A 14,566-nucleotide genomic window follows, 5' to 3' on the forward strand; every position below is an offset into this window, starting at 1 on the left:
ACAACCTTCGAAAAAAAAAGGGAAAAAAATCTATGTTCTATAATGCAGCCGGGTAATCGGTAGATCATCTTTTCATCACCTGCCCCAACTCCAAGGAAACCTGGACTATTATAAGCTCATGTCAAAATGTACCCCCTGCCAAGTTTGAATCTCTCGTTCTCGATTGGACAGTGCACTTATTTCCTATTTCCTAAAGATCATCAACCTATCATTCACATGCTTATCGCTGCTTTTTTTTGCTTAGAAAAAGGAAAGAGAGGGGTGAGGAAAATCTTACCCGCATAGCAACCCTCACTGGGCCCCCTCTCTCTTGAATATCCTCTCCACCCGCGGGGGAGCCCCACCAATGTGGCAGCCCCTTTCACGTGTGAGTACGTCACACCAGCACCACTTAAGTACTAACAGATCAGATGGCGACTCCACTGGGCAAACTAGGTGGGAGGCATTCGGTCCCCGCATTTTATCGATGCCCGCGCGTTTCAAACCTGGGCCACTCCGGTAAAATTTTAGCGCCGTTCCAACCGTGCTACCACCTCGGTGGTAATCGCTACTCTTTTACTTGGGGCTTGTTGTTGTAAAGAGAGAAATTCTAGGATATTTCTAAACAAATATGCATCTATTGCTTCCATTGTTGGGATTGGTTTAAGCCTCCTCAAAGGTCAATCCTTTACCGCAACCATTGGAAATTTATTTTACCTAAAAATTGCTGTATCTTTATTTATATAAGTATTATAAAGAAATAACCTAGAACAATAAAATCAGAAGATTGAAAAGTGCTTGCCTGGATCGAGTCGTGTGATATACACTATCTTAAAAATATGATTCGCCTCCTACATACAGGTTTACAATGATCTCGTCTCCAAGGTACAACAATCCGGCTCAGTCCGATTCTTCTCGAACGAGCACGATCACTGTGGAGATTTGACTCGACCAACTCTTTCAGATGTCTAAAAAATAAAAAAAAATAGAAAGCAGAAGGCTGAAGGATGGAAAAGCTCTCTGTAGGCAGAGTACTAGTGAGAAAAAAAATCGAATTGGTTTTTAATTAATCCCGTAGGAGTGTATTTATAGATTCTATCCGAAGACCGAATAAATGCAATAGTTCCGAAGATACATAATATTTCGAAAATAGAGACGCCTTACAAAAAAAATATTTTAAAGCATTTAGAACATCTAAAGATTAAGAAATAAAATAATTTAATTTTTTTGAATTAAAATTCCAATAACGACCAGCATCGCCCGGCCTACACCACAGTCTGGACAGAAATCGAGATGGTAAACACAATCCTGGCTGACATCTAATTTCAGATGATGCTTCCAAATAGAGAAGATTGAGAGTCCGGTTAGTGCTATCTGCAGGTTCCTGCTACCTTAGTTCGCACTTGAATCGAGCACTCTGTTCTTTCCGTAGCTTCTGTTTCTATTTTTGGTTTTTAATTAATCCCGTAGAAGTGTATTTATAGATTCTATCCGAAGACCGAATAGATGCAATAGTTCCGAAGATACATAATATTTCGAAAATAGAGGCACCTTACAAAAAGATATTTTAAAGCATTTAAAACATCTAAAGATTTAGAAATAAAATAATTTAAATTTTTTTTAATTAAAACTCCAATAACAACTAGCTTCGCCTGGCCAACACCACAGTCTGGCCGGAAATCGAGATGGTAAACACAATTCTGGCGGACGTCTAATTTCAGATGATGCTTCCAAATAGAGAAGAAGATTGACATCTAATTTCGATTTGCACTCGAATCGAGCACTCTCTTCTTTCCATAGCTTCTGTTTTTATTTTTGCTGGTTCTGTTTCTTCACTCTGTTCTCACAATTTAGACCATGCTGATCTGTAAACAGCTTTTTCAAAGAACAGCTTAGATGCCACCCCTTGTATATTCTCTCCTGTAAATAAACTTTCTTCAAGTAATAAAAGCCGGGTGGCATATCGTCTCCCTTTATCATCACCAAGAAATCTCTGAAAACCAGAAACATGCCAAGCTCATGTCCTTTGCCCCTCCTCGTGCATTTGCTTTTTCTCTTGGTCATGGAAAAAGAAGCATGTCCTTTTCCTTTTCCTTTTCCATCCTCTTATCTCCATCAAATTTTTATCATGATGCAGATGCTTTAGTTTCTAGTTGATATTAAATAAAATGGCTCTCATACTTTGGTTCCTAACACACAGCTTACAGCAGCATGGGCAGGTCTGATCTATCCTATACAGCATTTAAATAGGGCGTGGGATGAACGGGAGATATCAACAGGGACTACCCGGAATACCGTCAGATATTCTGATTGCTGCTATCCCTACCTGCCAGATTTATGAAGCTTGTGGAACGGTCTTCTTTATTGTCAAGTATCTCACATCCTTCAGGAAGGGAACCAAGTCACTGGTTTGGTTGCCGGAGTAGCTTGCATTCAACCCATAATAGAATCTGGACGTCAAGCTTCCCCGCTTCTTCTTTGCTGATTCTGCTACTTGAGAATGTGAATGGGGGCCTCGGTCCCTTGTGCTTAAAAGAAGAAGAAGAAGAAGAAGAAGAAGAATCATATCTTCTTGCTCCTCAATTATGAGAGAACTAGTTTTAGGCACATGCGTTGCACCTAGCTGTGAAGGGAAAATATAAAGGAAATAAAAAATTAAGCATTAACATACTCTTAAAGCAGATGAGGAGAGTAACATGGCAGCTCAGTAATTTTTTTGAAGATGGAGTTAGAAGGGAGTAAGAGTTCTACACCAAGAGTTTTTATTATAATAACAAAGATACAAGTTGAAACAAATCAACTAAAAAGACTCCTTTTACAATGTGATGTTTGCCTTTATTGAGGGGTGATGCTGTGAATTTGTGCTGGTTTGGATTTTGGTGGGGATGCTTATGTTTTTTTTCCTATGATGTAAAGTGTCGCCACCCTGTACTTTCTCATCCATATGCGTATGATATATTCTAGTATAATTTTAAGACGGACTCACGACAAAGCAAGATACATGTGACACAAAATGAAGGGCATGAAATTCTCAAAAATGATCAGTAGTTCGGATAGAAATGCTCATAAGTTTTTCCCCTTTATTCACCAAGAAATTCTTAAGATTTCATTGTATAATACTTTACTATCAAAGCACGCACACAAGGGAAAGGAGCACGGCTCCTAATAACTATATTCTACCAAAATACAGTATGCTCATGCACCATGAACATGGCTTGAGGACATCTCTCTTTTCTGAGGAAGCTAAAATGGTAGGAGTGCCTCTAGTTCAAAAGCGAGCTACCTTCCTTGACGAGAACGTAGACGCTGCCACCATCACCTCTTGAGACTCTAAGCTCCTCATCGAGGTAGGTGGTTAGCAACCAGGACTGTGCATTGTTGTTGTTGATTGGGATCTTCAATGGCGGTTGTCCAGAGATTGTTCTAGCCACTGATGATGCTGCATCCTGGACTGAAGTGATCACACCCTTGAAAGGAGAGAGGTCAATATTCTGTCCCAGGAACTCCACCTTTTCGGGTATAACGATGGAGTCTGTTAGCTGTGGAGTGCCAATAATGCCTTCCTCAAATTTTATCTGGAAAGAATACCAGTTATCCATTATCATAGGATTACTGTTGCTGAATGTTTAAGATACCTTATCAGAAATGATACAGAAGCAAAAGCTAGTAATTTGTAATTGCTATTGTACTCGATGATTGTACTTGCATATTTTAGTTGCTTTTCTGGAATATCAGCATCTATTGTGTTTATACCAGCATTCTTTATTGTCCTAACTCCAAAGAAAAAAGGGTTATTCATTTTCCATACCAAAAGTTTCATATATAGGCAAATATGAGCATCAGCAAGCGTGCAGATGCAAATGCATGCGTGCGCACAGAAAACAAAAGAGTGTGCCTGTGTGGAGGGGGGGAGTTGAAGAAAAGTCTCTCTTCTCCAGCATCCTCTCACTATTTCGATTCACAATAACATAAAACATTATAAGATAAATCTTTATAATTTTCTACCAAAATAAGTTGAAGCACCAGTTCCAACTCAAATGGTACTTGCTTGTGACTCTCAGGTTTTGTTTACACAACAGCAACCTCTAATTGGTCATCGGAGCATGATCTCTTTTGTTTTTCGGTAATCCAGATGATTTACATAGAACTAAAGCATAAAAATCCAGTGGAATCAGAAAAAACAAAACCTCACAACTGATGTGGGAAATTTGTGTTGTTTTTGTGCATTGTAAATTTGTAAAATAAATTGAATAATAAATAGATGAATAAATAAAGCTGACCTCAAATGAAGATTTATCATAACTATGTATGATCAAGGCTAGTGTTTGACACTATGTCCTTAAGGCAGATTTCGCCCTCCACACAGGTGCTTTGGATCTCTTGAGTGTCTGCCTCCCAGGATACAATAATCTTCACAAACAAAAGGAGCACACCACTTTGTTTGTACGGCGAACCAAAAATTGAGTTTTTGTACTCTCTTTGAATGAACTCACTAATGCTCTCTAAGAACTCTAGAATGAGAGAACTAAATGAATTGAAAAATTCGGTTTTCAAATGGTTGGAGGAAGGCTCTATTTATAGAGTTCATGGTGACTTTCCAGAACAAACACCAAGTGAAGAGACATGTCTTTTCTTTTCAAATGAATAGATACATCCCTACGAATAAATTCGGTTTTCAAATGGTTGGAGGAAGGCTCTATTTATAGAGTTCATGTCTTTCCAATGAAAAGATGCATCCATACAAATAAATAGATGCATCTCTTTTGATGCAACTATTTTGAAGAAACACACCTCTTCTAAGAAGCAACCTTTCAAGTGGGTCACTTTGGAGCCTATTTTCTCATTCACCTCTTATTATTTAACAATCCCCCACATGAATAGAAAATTGGCTAAATGTATATAAATGACAATGCAGATACTTAAAAGAGTACATTGCGAAAAGATTCTGCATCGAGATAGGTAGCTTTTGGCCTTAAACATTCTCTAGTTAAAGATTATCGGATAAACTGGCTAAATAGTGAACATGATGTCTTGAACTATTCAGCTGATTAAGTAAATCGGATCGAATAGACTTCACACAGTCTCTTTTCTAGCATAGTTGATTCTCATGATTGTATTCATTTTGGCCCTAAACAACTCCTGGTATTCATGAGTGCTCTAGAAAATTCAGCCTTATAAAAATTCTTATAGAAGCGCCCCTTCACACTCATAGAGGTGACTCTTATTAGGAATATCCTGCTATATCCCACTTGAATTTTCAAGATATAAGAGTTCATTAAAAGTAAAGCTTACCCGTATAAACACTACAAGCAACACTAGTTAATCTTAGAAATGGGTTGGAGATTTTGTCTCCCTAGTGCTCACGTTAAGCCACACATAATTCAGTTGTCCCTTTGAACCTAGATCTTGGGATCTTCAGTCATCTCGGTTGGATTGCCATTATAATGACTCTTTAATTATAGACTTTAATCCCATTCCCCTCAATGTGTAATTTACTTGCTCTCTAGTTAAACCTTTAGTAAGCAGATCCGCAAGATTCTCTTTAGACTTTATGTAGTCTATGGATATAATTCCATTTGAGAGCAATTGCCTTATGGTATTATGTCTTCGACGGATATGTCGAAACTTACCATTATACATATTACTCTGTTCCCTTCCTATTGCCGATTGGCTATCGCAATGTATATATATTGCTGGCACAGGTTTTGGCCATATTGGAATATCCTCTAGAAAATGACGAAGCCACTTTCCTTCTTCTCCTGCTTTATCTAAAGCAATAAATTCAGATTTCATTGTGGATCTTGCAATACAAGTTTGCTTAGAGGATTTCCAAGACACAACACCACCACCAAGTGTAAATACATAACCACTTGTGGATTTTGTATTTTTGGTATCAGATATCCAATTTGTGTCACTGTATCCCTCAAGTATAGCTGGATATCTTGTATAGTGCAAAACAAAGTTGAGAGTGTATTTCAAATATCTAAGCACTTTAATGATTGCCTTCCAATGATCAGCTCTAGGATTACTCGTATATCTACTCAATTTGCTAACTGAGTATGCTATATCGGGTCTAGTGCAGTTCATGACATACATTAGACTACCAATTATACGAGAGTATTCCACTTGAGAAATGCACTCTCCAGTATTTTTGGCTAAATAAAGATTTATATCAACAGGTGTTCTAGCTATATTGTTATCTTCTTTGTTGAACTTTTCAAGTATTTTCTCAATATAGTGAGATTGAGATAATACAAGTCCATCAGATGTTTTAGAAAGCTTAATTCCTAATATAACATCTGAAATACCTAAATTCTTCATGTCAATTTACTGGATAGCATTCTCTTGGTAGTTTTAATGATTTCATTATTACTACCCAAAATGATCATATTATCCACATAGAGACAAACAATAACATAGGCTTGGCCATCATTTTTGACATAAACACATTTATCACATTCATTGATTTTAAATCCATTTGTGATCATATGTTTGTCAAATTTCTCATGTCATTGCTTCGATGCTTGTTTTAATCCATATAGGGATTTAACAAGTTTGCACACTTTTTTCTCTTGTCCCGGAACAATGGTCCCTTCAGGTTGTTCCATATAAATCTCCTCATTTAAATCACCATTTAGGAAAACTATTTTAACATCCATTGGACGTATTTCAAGGTTATACAATGTCGCAATAGCAATTAGCATACGAATGGATGTCATCCTCGTAACAGACGAGTATGTATCAAAATAATCAATACCTTCCTTTTGCTTATAACTCTTTGCTACAAGTCTAGCTTTGTATTTATCAATTGATCCATCAACTTTCATTTTCATTTTGAAAATCCATTTACTACCCAAAGGTTTACTTCCCGGTGAAAGATTTACCAATTCCCAGATGTGATTTTGCCTAATGGATTCAATTTCACTATTAATAGCTTCTTTCCAAAAAGGAGCTTCAGGAGTGTACATCGCTTTCTTGAAGCTTTGAGGCTCATTTTCTAACAAATATATTAGAAAATCAGGACCAAATGACTTTGCAGTCTTTGCCCTCTTATTGCGTCAAATTTCATTGCCTCTTTCAATCTCTGTGGACTCATGATCCATTTCACTAGTCGCAGCATCATAAGTTCTTTTATGATAACTTGTATCACTTGTATTTTTGCATGAAAAAATATTCTCAAAAAATAATGCATTTTTAGATTCAATAATTATATTGACATGTATTTTAAAATTATCAGATTTATACACAAGAAATCTATATGCACTGCTGTTATTTGCATATCCAATAAATATGTAATCAACAGTTTTAGGTCCTATTTTGCTCTTGTTGGGAGTAGGAACCATTACCTTAGCCAAACACCCCCATACTTTTAAATATTTGTAGGAAGGTCTTCTACCTTTCCATGCTTCATAAGGGGTTTTGTTTGTTTTCTTATGGGGTAACTTGTTGAGTATGTAACTTGCAGAAAGCAAAGCTTCCCCCCACAAGTTCTGAGGTAATCCTGAACTTATCAACATAGCATTCATCATCTCTTTTAGAGTTCTATTATTTCTTTCAGCAACACCGTTTTGCTGAGATGAATAAGGCGCAGTAGTTTGGTGAATAATGCCATGTTCTTGACAGAACTTATTAAGCGGTGAATCATATTCACCACCTCTATCACTTCTAATTGTCTTAATCCTTTTGCTAAGTTGATTTTCAACTTCATCCTTGTATTGGACAAACATATCCAATGCCTCATCTTTGCTTCTAAGCAAATACACATAGCAGTACCTTGTGCAATCATCAATAAAAGTAATAAAATATTTTTTTCCTCCTCTGGAATATTTTTCAAATCACATATGTCAGTATGTATCAATTTTAGAGGTCCGGTACTTCTTTCAATTGAATGAAAAGAGGATCTTGTTAATTTTGATTCTATACAAGTCTCACATTTATGACAGTATCAATATCAAATTTAGACAATAAGTCTAAACCTACCAACCTACGCATAGGATCAAAGTTAACATGTCCTAATATACCATGCCACACATTTGAGGACTCAACAATATAAGCAGAAGATAAATTCTTATTATTAATAGATGGTACAACAATCATTATACTCATCTTAAAGAGCCCTTCACTCATGTACCCTTTGCCTAAATAAATCCCACCCTTAGTGAGTACAAATTTGTCAGACTCAAAAACCAACTTAAAGCCATTTTTACTCAACAATGACCCAGATACGAGGTTCTTTCTGATATCAAGCACGTGCAGCATTTCATTTAGAGAGAGTTCTTTTTCCAAAGTCATCTTCAATATAACCTTGCCTTTGCCTTCAACTTTTGAAGTAGCAGAATTACCCATGAATAGTTTTTTACCACTAACTATTTCATAGGAGGTGAACATGTTCTTGTCGGAACATATGTGTCGAGTAGCCCCAGTGTCCACCCACTATGTCTTGGTATTGGAAACCAAATTTGCTTCAGAAATGACAGCAGAAAAACTTAATTCTGCAACATTCGAAGCTAGCTTGTCCACCTCGATTATATTAGCTTATGAAAACTTCTTTTTGAAATTCTCTTGTGCCTTTCGGTGGCGACAATCCTTAGCACGATGGCAAGGTTTGTTGCACACATAACAATTTCCCTTGAACCTCTTTGCATTGCCACTCTTGGCATCTTGTTGATCATTATTCTTTCTTTTTCTTTTGTTGGTCATTTGTCCCTCTTCCACCACATGAGCCTTGGACTCCATGGAATGGTTTCCAACCTTTTTCTCAGAATTTTGGTTGTCTTCCTCAATTCTCAATCTAACAATCAAGTCTTCAAGTTTTATCTCCTTGCGCTTATGCTTGAGATAATTTTTGAAATCCTTCCAAAGTGGTGATAATTTTTCAATAATTGCAGCCACTTGAAAAGACTCAGTACCATCCCTTCAGCATGAATGTCATGGATGATCACTTGGAGATCTTGAACTTGGCTTATGACATCCTTGGAGTCGACCATCTTGTAGTCCAGGAATTTGCCCACAATGAATTTTGCTCCGGCATCTTCCATTTTGTACTTTTTGTCCAATGATTCCTATAGTTCCTTTGCCGACTTGAGAGGACTATACACATTATATAATGTGTTGTCCAATCCATTCAGAATGTAGTTTTTGCATAGAAAATCAAAATGCTTCCATCCTTCTACAGCAGCTACAGTTTGAGCATTCTCTTCACCCTCAGTAAGAATAGGAGCCTCTTCACGAAGAATCTTCACAAGATTCAACGTAATGAGATAAAACAATATTTTTTGTTGCCATCTCTTGAAATCATTCCCATTGAACTTTTCGGAATTCTCTCCATGGCTCACATGTGAGGCAATAGGAATGGCGGTAGGCACCATATTGCTTGAACTTAAAGCCATCTCAAATTACTAAATAAATCAATAATCACAAATTAGAATAAGTAATATCAAAATTTAGTTTGTCAAATAAATGCAAACCAACAATGAACAAATTTTGCAAACAGAATTATAAAGTGTATATATAAAACTATTTGCAAGAAATTAAATAAACACAAAATCACAATATACACAATATACAAAGTGGGAAAGTCTGTTTTAAGATTGTTGTTTATGTGTATTGTAAATTTGTAAAATAAATTGAATATTAAATAGATGAATAAATAAAAATGACCTCAAATGAAGATTTATCACAACTATGTAAGATCAAGGCTAGTGTTTGACACTATGTCCTTAAGGCAGATTTCACCCTCCATACAGGTGCTTTGGATCTCTTGAGTGTCTGCCTCCTAGGATACAATGATCTTCACAAACAAAAGAAGCACACCAATTTGTTTGTACGGCAAACCAAAATACCGACTTTTTGTACTCTCTTTGAATGAACTCACTAATGCTCTCTAAGAACTCTAGAATGAGAGAACTAAATGAATTGAAAAATTCAGTTTTCAAATGGTTGGAGGAGGGCCCTATTTATAGAATTCATGGTAACTTTCCAAAACAGACATCAAGTGAAGAGACATGTCTTTTCTATTCAAATGAATAGATACATCCCTACGAATAGTCATGTCTTTTAAATAAAAAGATGCATCCATACAAATGAATAGATGTATCTCTTTTGATGCAACTCTTTTGAAGAGACACACCTCTTCTAAGAAGCAACCTTCCAAGTGGGTCACTTTGGAGCCTATTTTCTCATTCACCTCTTATTGTTTAACAATTTGAAGTCCACTAGATGTTAGCATTGTGATCCTCCACAAAGTAGGTGCCCAATCTGATCATGATTTCTAATGACAGTGTTCCAATTATTTGTCCATACTAGCAATTCGCCCATCAGGTGTTCTATTTAGTTGATCTTCTTAAACTCTGGATGCCTCTATACAATGGGAGTTGAGCTATAAACAAGAAAATACTTGATTTACTACAAAGTAATCATTACTCATTATAATATACTGATTCATCAACAGGATATGGTTTCCTATAATTAGATGGATATGAATCACTAATATCTGTGCCAGAAAAACATGTCAAAAATAATTAGAACACTATTAAGGAAAGCCACCTCATCACCTCAGAAAAAAACTATAGTGCAATGTGGTTATTACTGAAAAAATGAAGTTGAAAGAGTTATTGACCATCCTCTTTTCCCCCTCCTCTTTGAGGATAGGCCAACTTGTTAAACCTAGCAACTAGACTTGAATGAGTGATCCACATACTAATAAACATCATGTCAAAACCTGAGTGAAGTTGACTTGGATAGGTGACTCATATAACCATCCCACAGCCTATACCATCCAACAAAATTAAACAAAGCCACGATAGCTTAACTCTGGCACTATTGCTCCTAGCTTGAGGGAACAAAGTACAAGATATGGTGTGTGGCATAAGGTGGGAAACAACCAGAGCTGATCGGAGCTTTAGATCGTTCAAGTACCATCATTTTGTATCAGAGATGTGTTGAAGATCTAGCCACCTCAAGCCACGATCAGCTAAAGCAAGAAGCTTGTTTCGTTTCTTAATTGAGCAAGCTTGAACCATACTGTTATTAAGCGCAGGAGTATCCCTAATTTGAACAGACATGTTATCAAGGTCAGCCTGAGGTGCTCATGAACAACTTGAATTCATTTGCAGCCCAAGAAAGCACTAAAACTATCTGTATGTCCAATAGGAATAAAGTCATGAATCATTTACTTGGTGTTTGATTGAATAAACTAGGAATAGCCCAAGAATTACACAGAAGACAGAGCAGCAGTTAGTGAAAGATAGTAATCAGAGATGATTTCCTTAGGAGATTGTCGGTCATCACCTGCACGCGCTTGGGGCTTCGGACTTCGAACTTAGCATTGGTGGTGACAGAGGTGGTGGCAAGTGGCCCTGCAAATTGTACCGAATTCTGCACTGTAAAGTTCTCAGAGTCGATCGTTTGCGATATCTCCTCCACCTTCACCAGCTCCGGCAGCCTCCCCGACCCCAACAGCGGGAACAGCTGCGAGAACGAAGTATACCTGCAATCAATTCAATTCTCCCATTTTTCCGTCAGAGCAAACTATTTTACATGTAAAGGGGAGGGTTGGATTTAGATATGGGGTCGTACGTGAGGATCCATTTGCCGTTGAGGAGGGTGAGGGCCTCGGTGGGGGCAGGTGTGGGGTTCTTGGCCTCCAGCTGGGTGATAAGCTCCACGATCTCCGCCCGCGTCTCGCTCGACGCCTCCAGCCCTCGGTCCGTCCCGCGCAGCAAATCCATGAGCTTCCGCTTCAGCTCTCCGACCTCGCTCGGCTCCACCTTCCCCTCCTCCGCCACCGCCACTCCACCCGCCGCCTCCTCCTCCCCTCTCTCCTCGCCCCACTCGTCGTCGTCCGCCATCGCCCGGAGCCGGAAGGACACCGCGGCGAGCGGTGGCCGCCCTGCGCTCCTCAAGATCGGGGCTTCCAGGAAAAGGGGCGACGGGGCGCCGATGGAGGCGGGGTGGATGGAAGGGTGGTGGCGGTGCGGCGGGACCGCCACCGCCGGAGGGGTTTTCAGGGGTCCCGCCGCCGCCGGAGGGGCTTTCAGGGCCAAGGGGTTCCAAGACGCCACCCCCGCCATCTCTTCTTTTCTTCCTTCTTCGCTCGGATTAACCGATAGCGAGACGATCAAGCGATCCCTTCGCTCCTTTTCAGCTTCTTTTTGGCTTTTTGGTGGTTGAATGGAAGCGGTGGACGAACTTAATAAAGCTTTATTTCCAGCGGGCGGTGAGGCATTGGAGAAATGGACATTTGCCACGAGGAAAATTTCCCCACTTCTTGTCCGGGGCCTGGTTCATTATTCCACGTTCACACGTTTCTTGTGGTGTTCGATACGTAATGTCTGAATATGTAGCGTGTAATGCCATATGTTTTTACTGAAACATATTAGCAATTTTGGGATGGACTGAATAATAACTATCTAGGTCTATTTTTATGTTTAAATTTATCCGAATACAAAAAAATATATTTAAGCATCCCGTTGCTATATATATCTATATCCATATCGATTAAAGAAAAATGAGTCCACATATGGATTCAAACTATCTTATCTATATTCATATGGAATATCTAATTTTTTTCATAATTCTATATGCTTTTATATCACACTCATAAACGTTTAAAAATAATAAATTAGCATATTAACTTATTACTAACTTAATTTATCTTCAATCCAATGATATTTTTTATTTTATGAACATAAAATTTAGCTATCTCACTTCTATCTATATCTACTTCCATAGTTTTAACATCCCATGTGTATCTATATTTATTTAAAATAAATATAAATTTTTTTTTTTGGTACCCGATCTATGGGTGAAGTCGAATTTGCATTTGCCAAGTATCAAATGGATATGGATACGTAACAACTTGATTTTTACCACGTAGCTTTCGGTAAATCTTCTGTTATCATTCTTAATGTTAAATTTCCATGTTTGAGGATGGATGTGAGCTTATCCACAGAGTGTCAGGTATGTATTGAAGATTTGGGAAGGGTTGCCTTTCCAATTTGGTTTTGGAAACTAGCTCTTTTATTTTTTGAAATTCTATGAATGATCCAAATCCAAATAAATCTATACTTGGTGTGCGCACTTAAGTGGGCACCCAAGCGTTCACCCTCTCCCATTGATGGGCGCATGTATTTGTCGAGCCAAATATGATATGCAGTGGCAGTAAAGTTGCTTGTGGTGAGTTTTTTCTTCTTGTTTTACCGTGCCATCTACATTTGCTTCATTCTCAGAGTAGTTCCTTCATGTTGAGTGTATGAAGAAGCAAGTTTCCCAGGATATTTCTAAGATGGTTGAGGCTAGAAACATCCCACCTAGCCTAAATGAGTCGTGGAGGATAGAGACGGATCACTCAACATAATTGAATTGGTCAGAAAATGACTCGACGTCTTTTTCACTTTAAAAATCTATCATAATTCATATTATGAAAAGTAGAATGCACTTTTAACTAGTGCCGTGATTTTTTAGAAAGCATGATTTTATGAATATTTTGTTTATTATTGCTTCAACTTTGAATCATATGGTTCCATTTTTTTTTAAAAAAATTATCATTTAATTATGATTTGCATTTCTTTTAACCATATATTAAGTTAATATCCTCTGTCTAAGAAAGGAGTTCATATCAACGGAATAATGTATATAGCCAAGCGTCAAGTTTTGTTTATGAAATACATGAAGCATGTGAGTGATTTAGAGTTGTATAAGTGCATAGCGTAAGTGAGCATGACTGTGCTAGAATCTGTCTCTCATGTTAGGAGAATGGGCAGCTCATTAAAATTATTGTTTCCATCATTTAGCGAAACAAAAAGATGGGTTTGTCTCCATTTAATTTTGTTATATAGCCATTTAAAGGCCAAGCCTATATTTGATAAGTTGAATGGTAATATTTTTTGTTGCATGGACCAAATTTCAATGGTGTTGGAGAAGTTTCCAAAATAGGTTCGAAAATAATCTCTTCATCACCCATTTTAGAAATTTATACGCTCTTTTGATCCTTCTTTTCCTTTTTTTTAAAAAAAAATGTTTGAACTAGTTTAAGAGCATGTATTTTTCCGTAGTGATTTTCTATGTAAATTTACTGGTTTCCTATTCTTGCTACTAGTCCTTATTATTAAAATCATATGGTGCTTAGATGAAAATTTCAAAGATCCATATTTTGTAGATGTAAAGTGAACAAGAATTATGCTGCACTTTTATACCATTGTAGTTTGAATTGAGCTATTTCATCCTTTGATGTGTCCAAGGTTTTTAACTCAAGTTTCGCAATTTTGATTTGGTCCATATTCAAAGAAAGTTTAATGGTGTGCAACTATGATATGATGGGAAAGAAAAAGGCTATTGCCAATGGAAGCAAGATGTCTGCTAATGCTATCATTAATATATTCTATTTCTTTAGACATATTGAGTAAGGGGGAGACCAAATTATTAAAGTTAAAGCCCTTTTCTAAGCAATATGTTGGATTATGGATGTTAAAGTTATTAGAGTATTGTTTACTGTTCAGTTTGTTATTTGTTTTGTTTTACTTTCCCTATTGTTAAGGGATGTGTTGTCATTTGACCTATTTCTTAGTAATTTACCACATCTTTAGGT

At 37.3% G+C, this 14,566-nt stretch overlaps 1 protein-coding gene across 1 annotated transcript; it reads right to left on the bottom strand.

The window, feature by feature from the left end:
* Positions 1–3,039: 3,039 nt before the first annotated feature.
* Positions 3,040–12,290, bottom strand: LOC103717053 (putative plastid-lipid-associated protein 2, chloroplastic). The gene is made up of 3 exons (XM_008805287.6): positions 11,557–12,290; positions 11,269–11,467; positions 3,040–3,554 (listed from the first exon to the last, which is right to left on the bottom strand). Exons 1-3 carry the CDS (start codon positions 12,048–12,050, stop codon positions 3,243–3,245), a joined length of 1,005 nt encoding a protein of 334 aa, XP_008803509.4. The 5' UTR covers positions 12,051–12,290; the 3' UTR covers positions 3,040–3,242.
* Positions 12,291–14,566: the final 2,276 nt, after the last annotated feature.

Source organism: Phoenix dactylifera, chromosome 2, assembly GCF_051530095.1.
Source record: "Phoenix dactylifera cultivar Ajwa chromosome 2, Ajwa_hap1_PhDact_Kaust_v1.1, whole genome shotgun sequence".
Lineage (NCBI taxonomy): Eukaryota > Viridiplantae > Streptophyta > Magnoliopsida > Arecales > Arecaceae > Phoenix > Phoenix dactylifera.

What these genes read in the sequence shown, in the direction of transcription:
- LOC103717053 (XM_008805287.6), bottom strand. Translation starts at nt 12,050, where the DNA reads ATGGCGGGGGTGGCGTCTTGGAACCCCTTGGCCCTGAAAGCCCCTCCG. An exon ending in AACGGCAAATGGATCCTCAC is followed by an intron (nt 11,468 to 11,556) that starts GTACGACCCCAT and finishes AATTGATTGCAG; the next exon opens with GTATACTTCGTTCTCGCAGC. An exon ending in GAAGCCCCAAGCGCGTGCAG is followed by an intron (nt 3,555 to 11,268) that starts GTGATGACCGAC and finishes TATTCTTTCCAG; the next exon opens with ATAAAATTTGAGGAAGGCAT.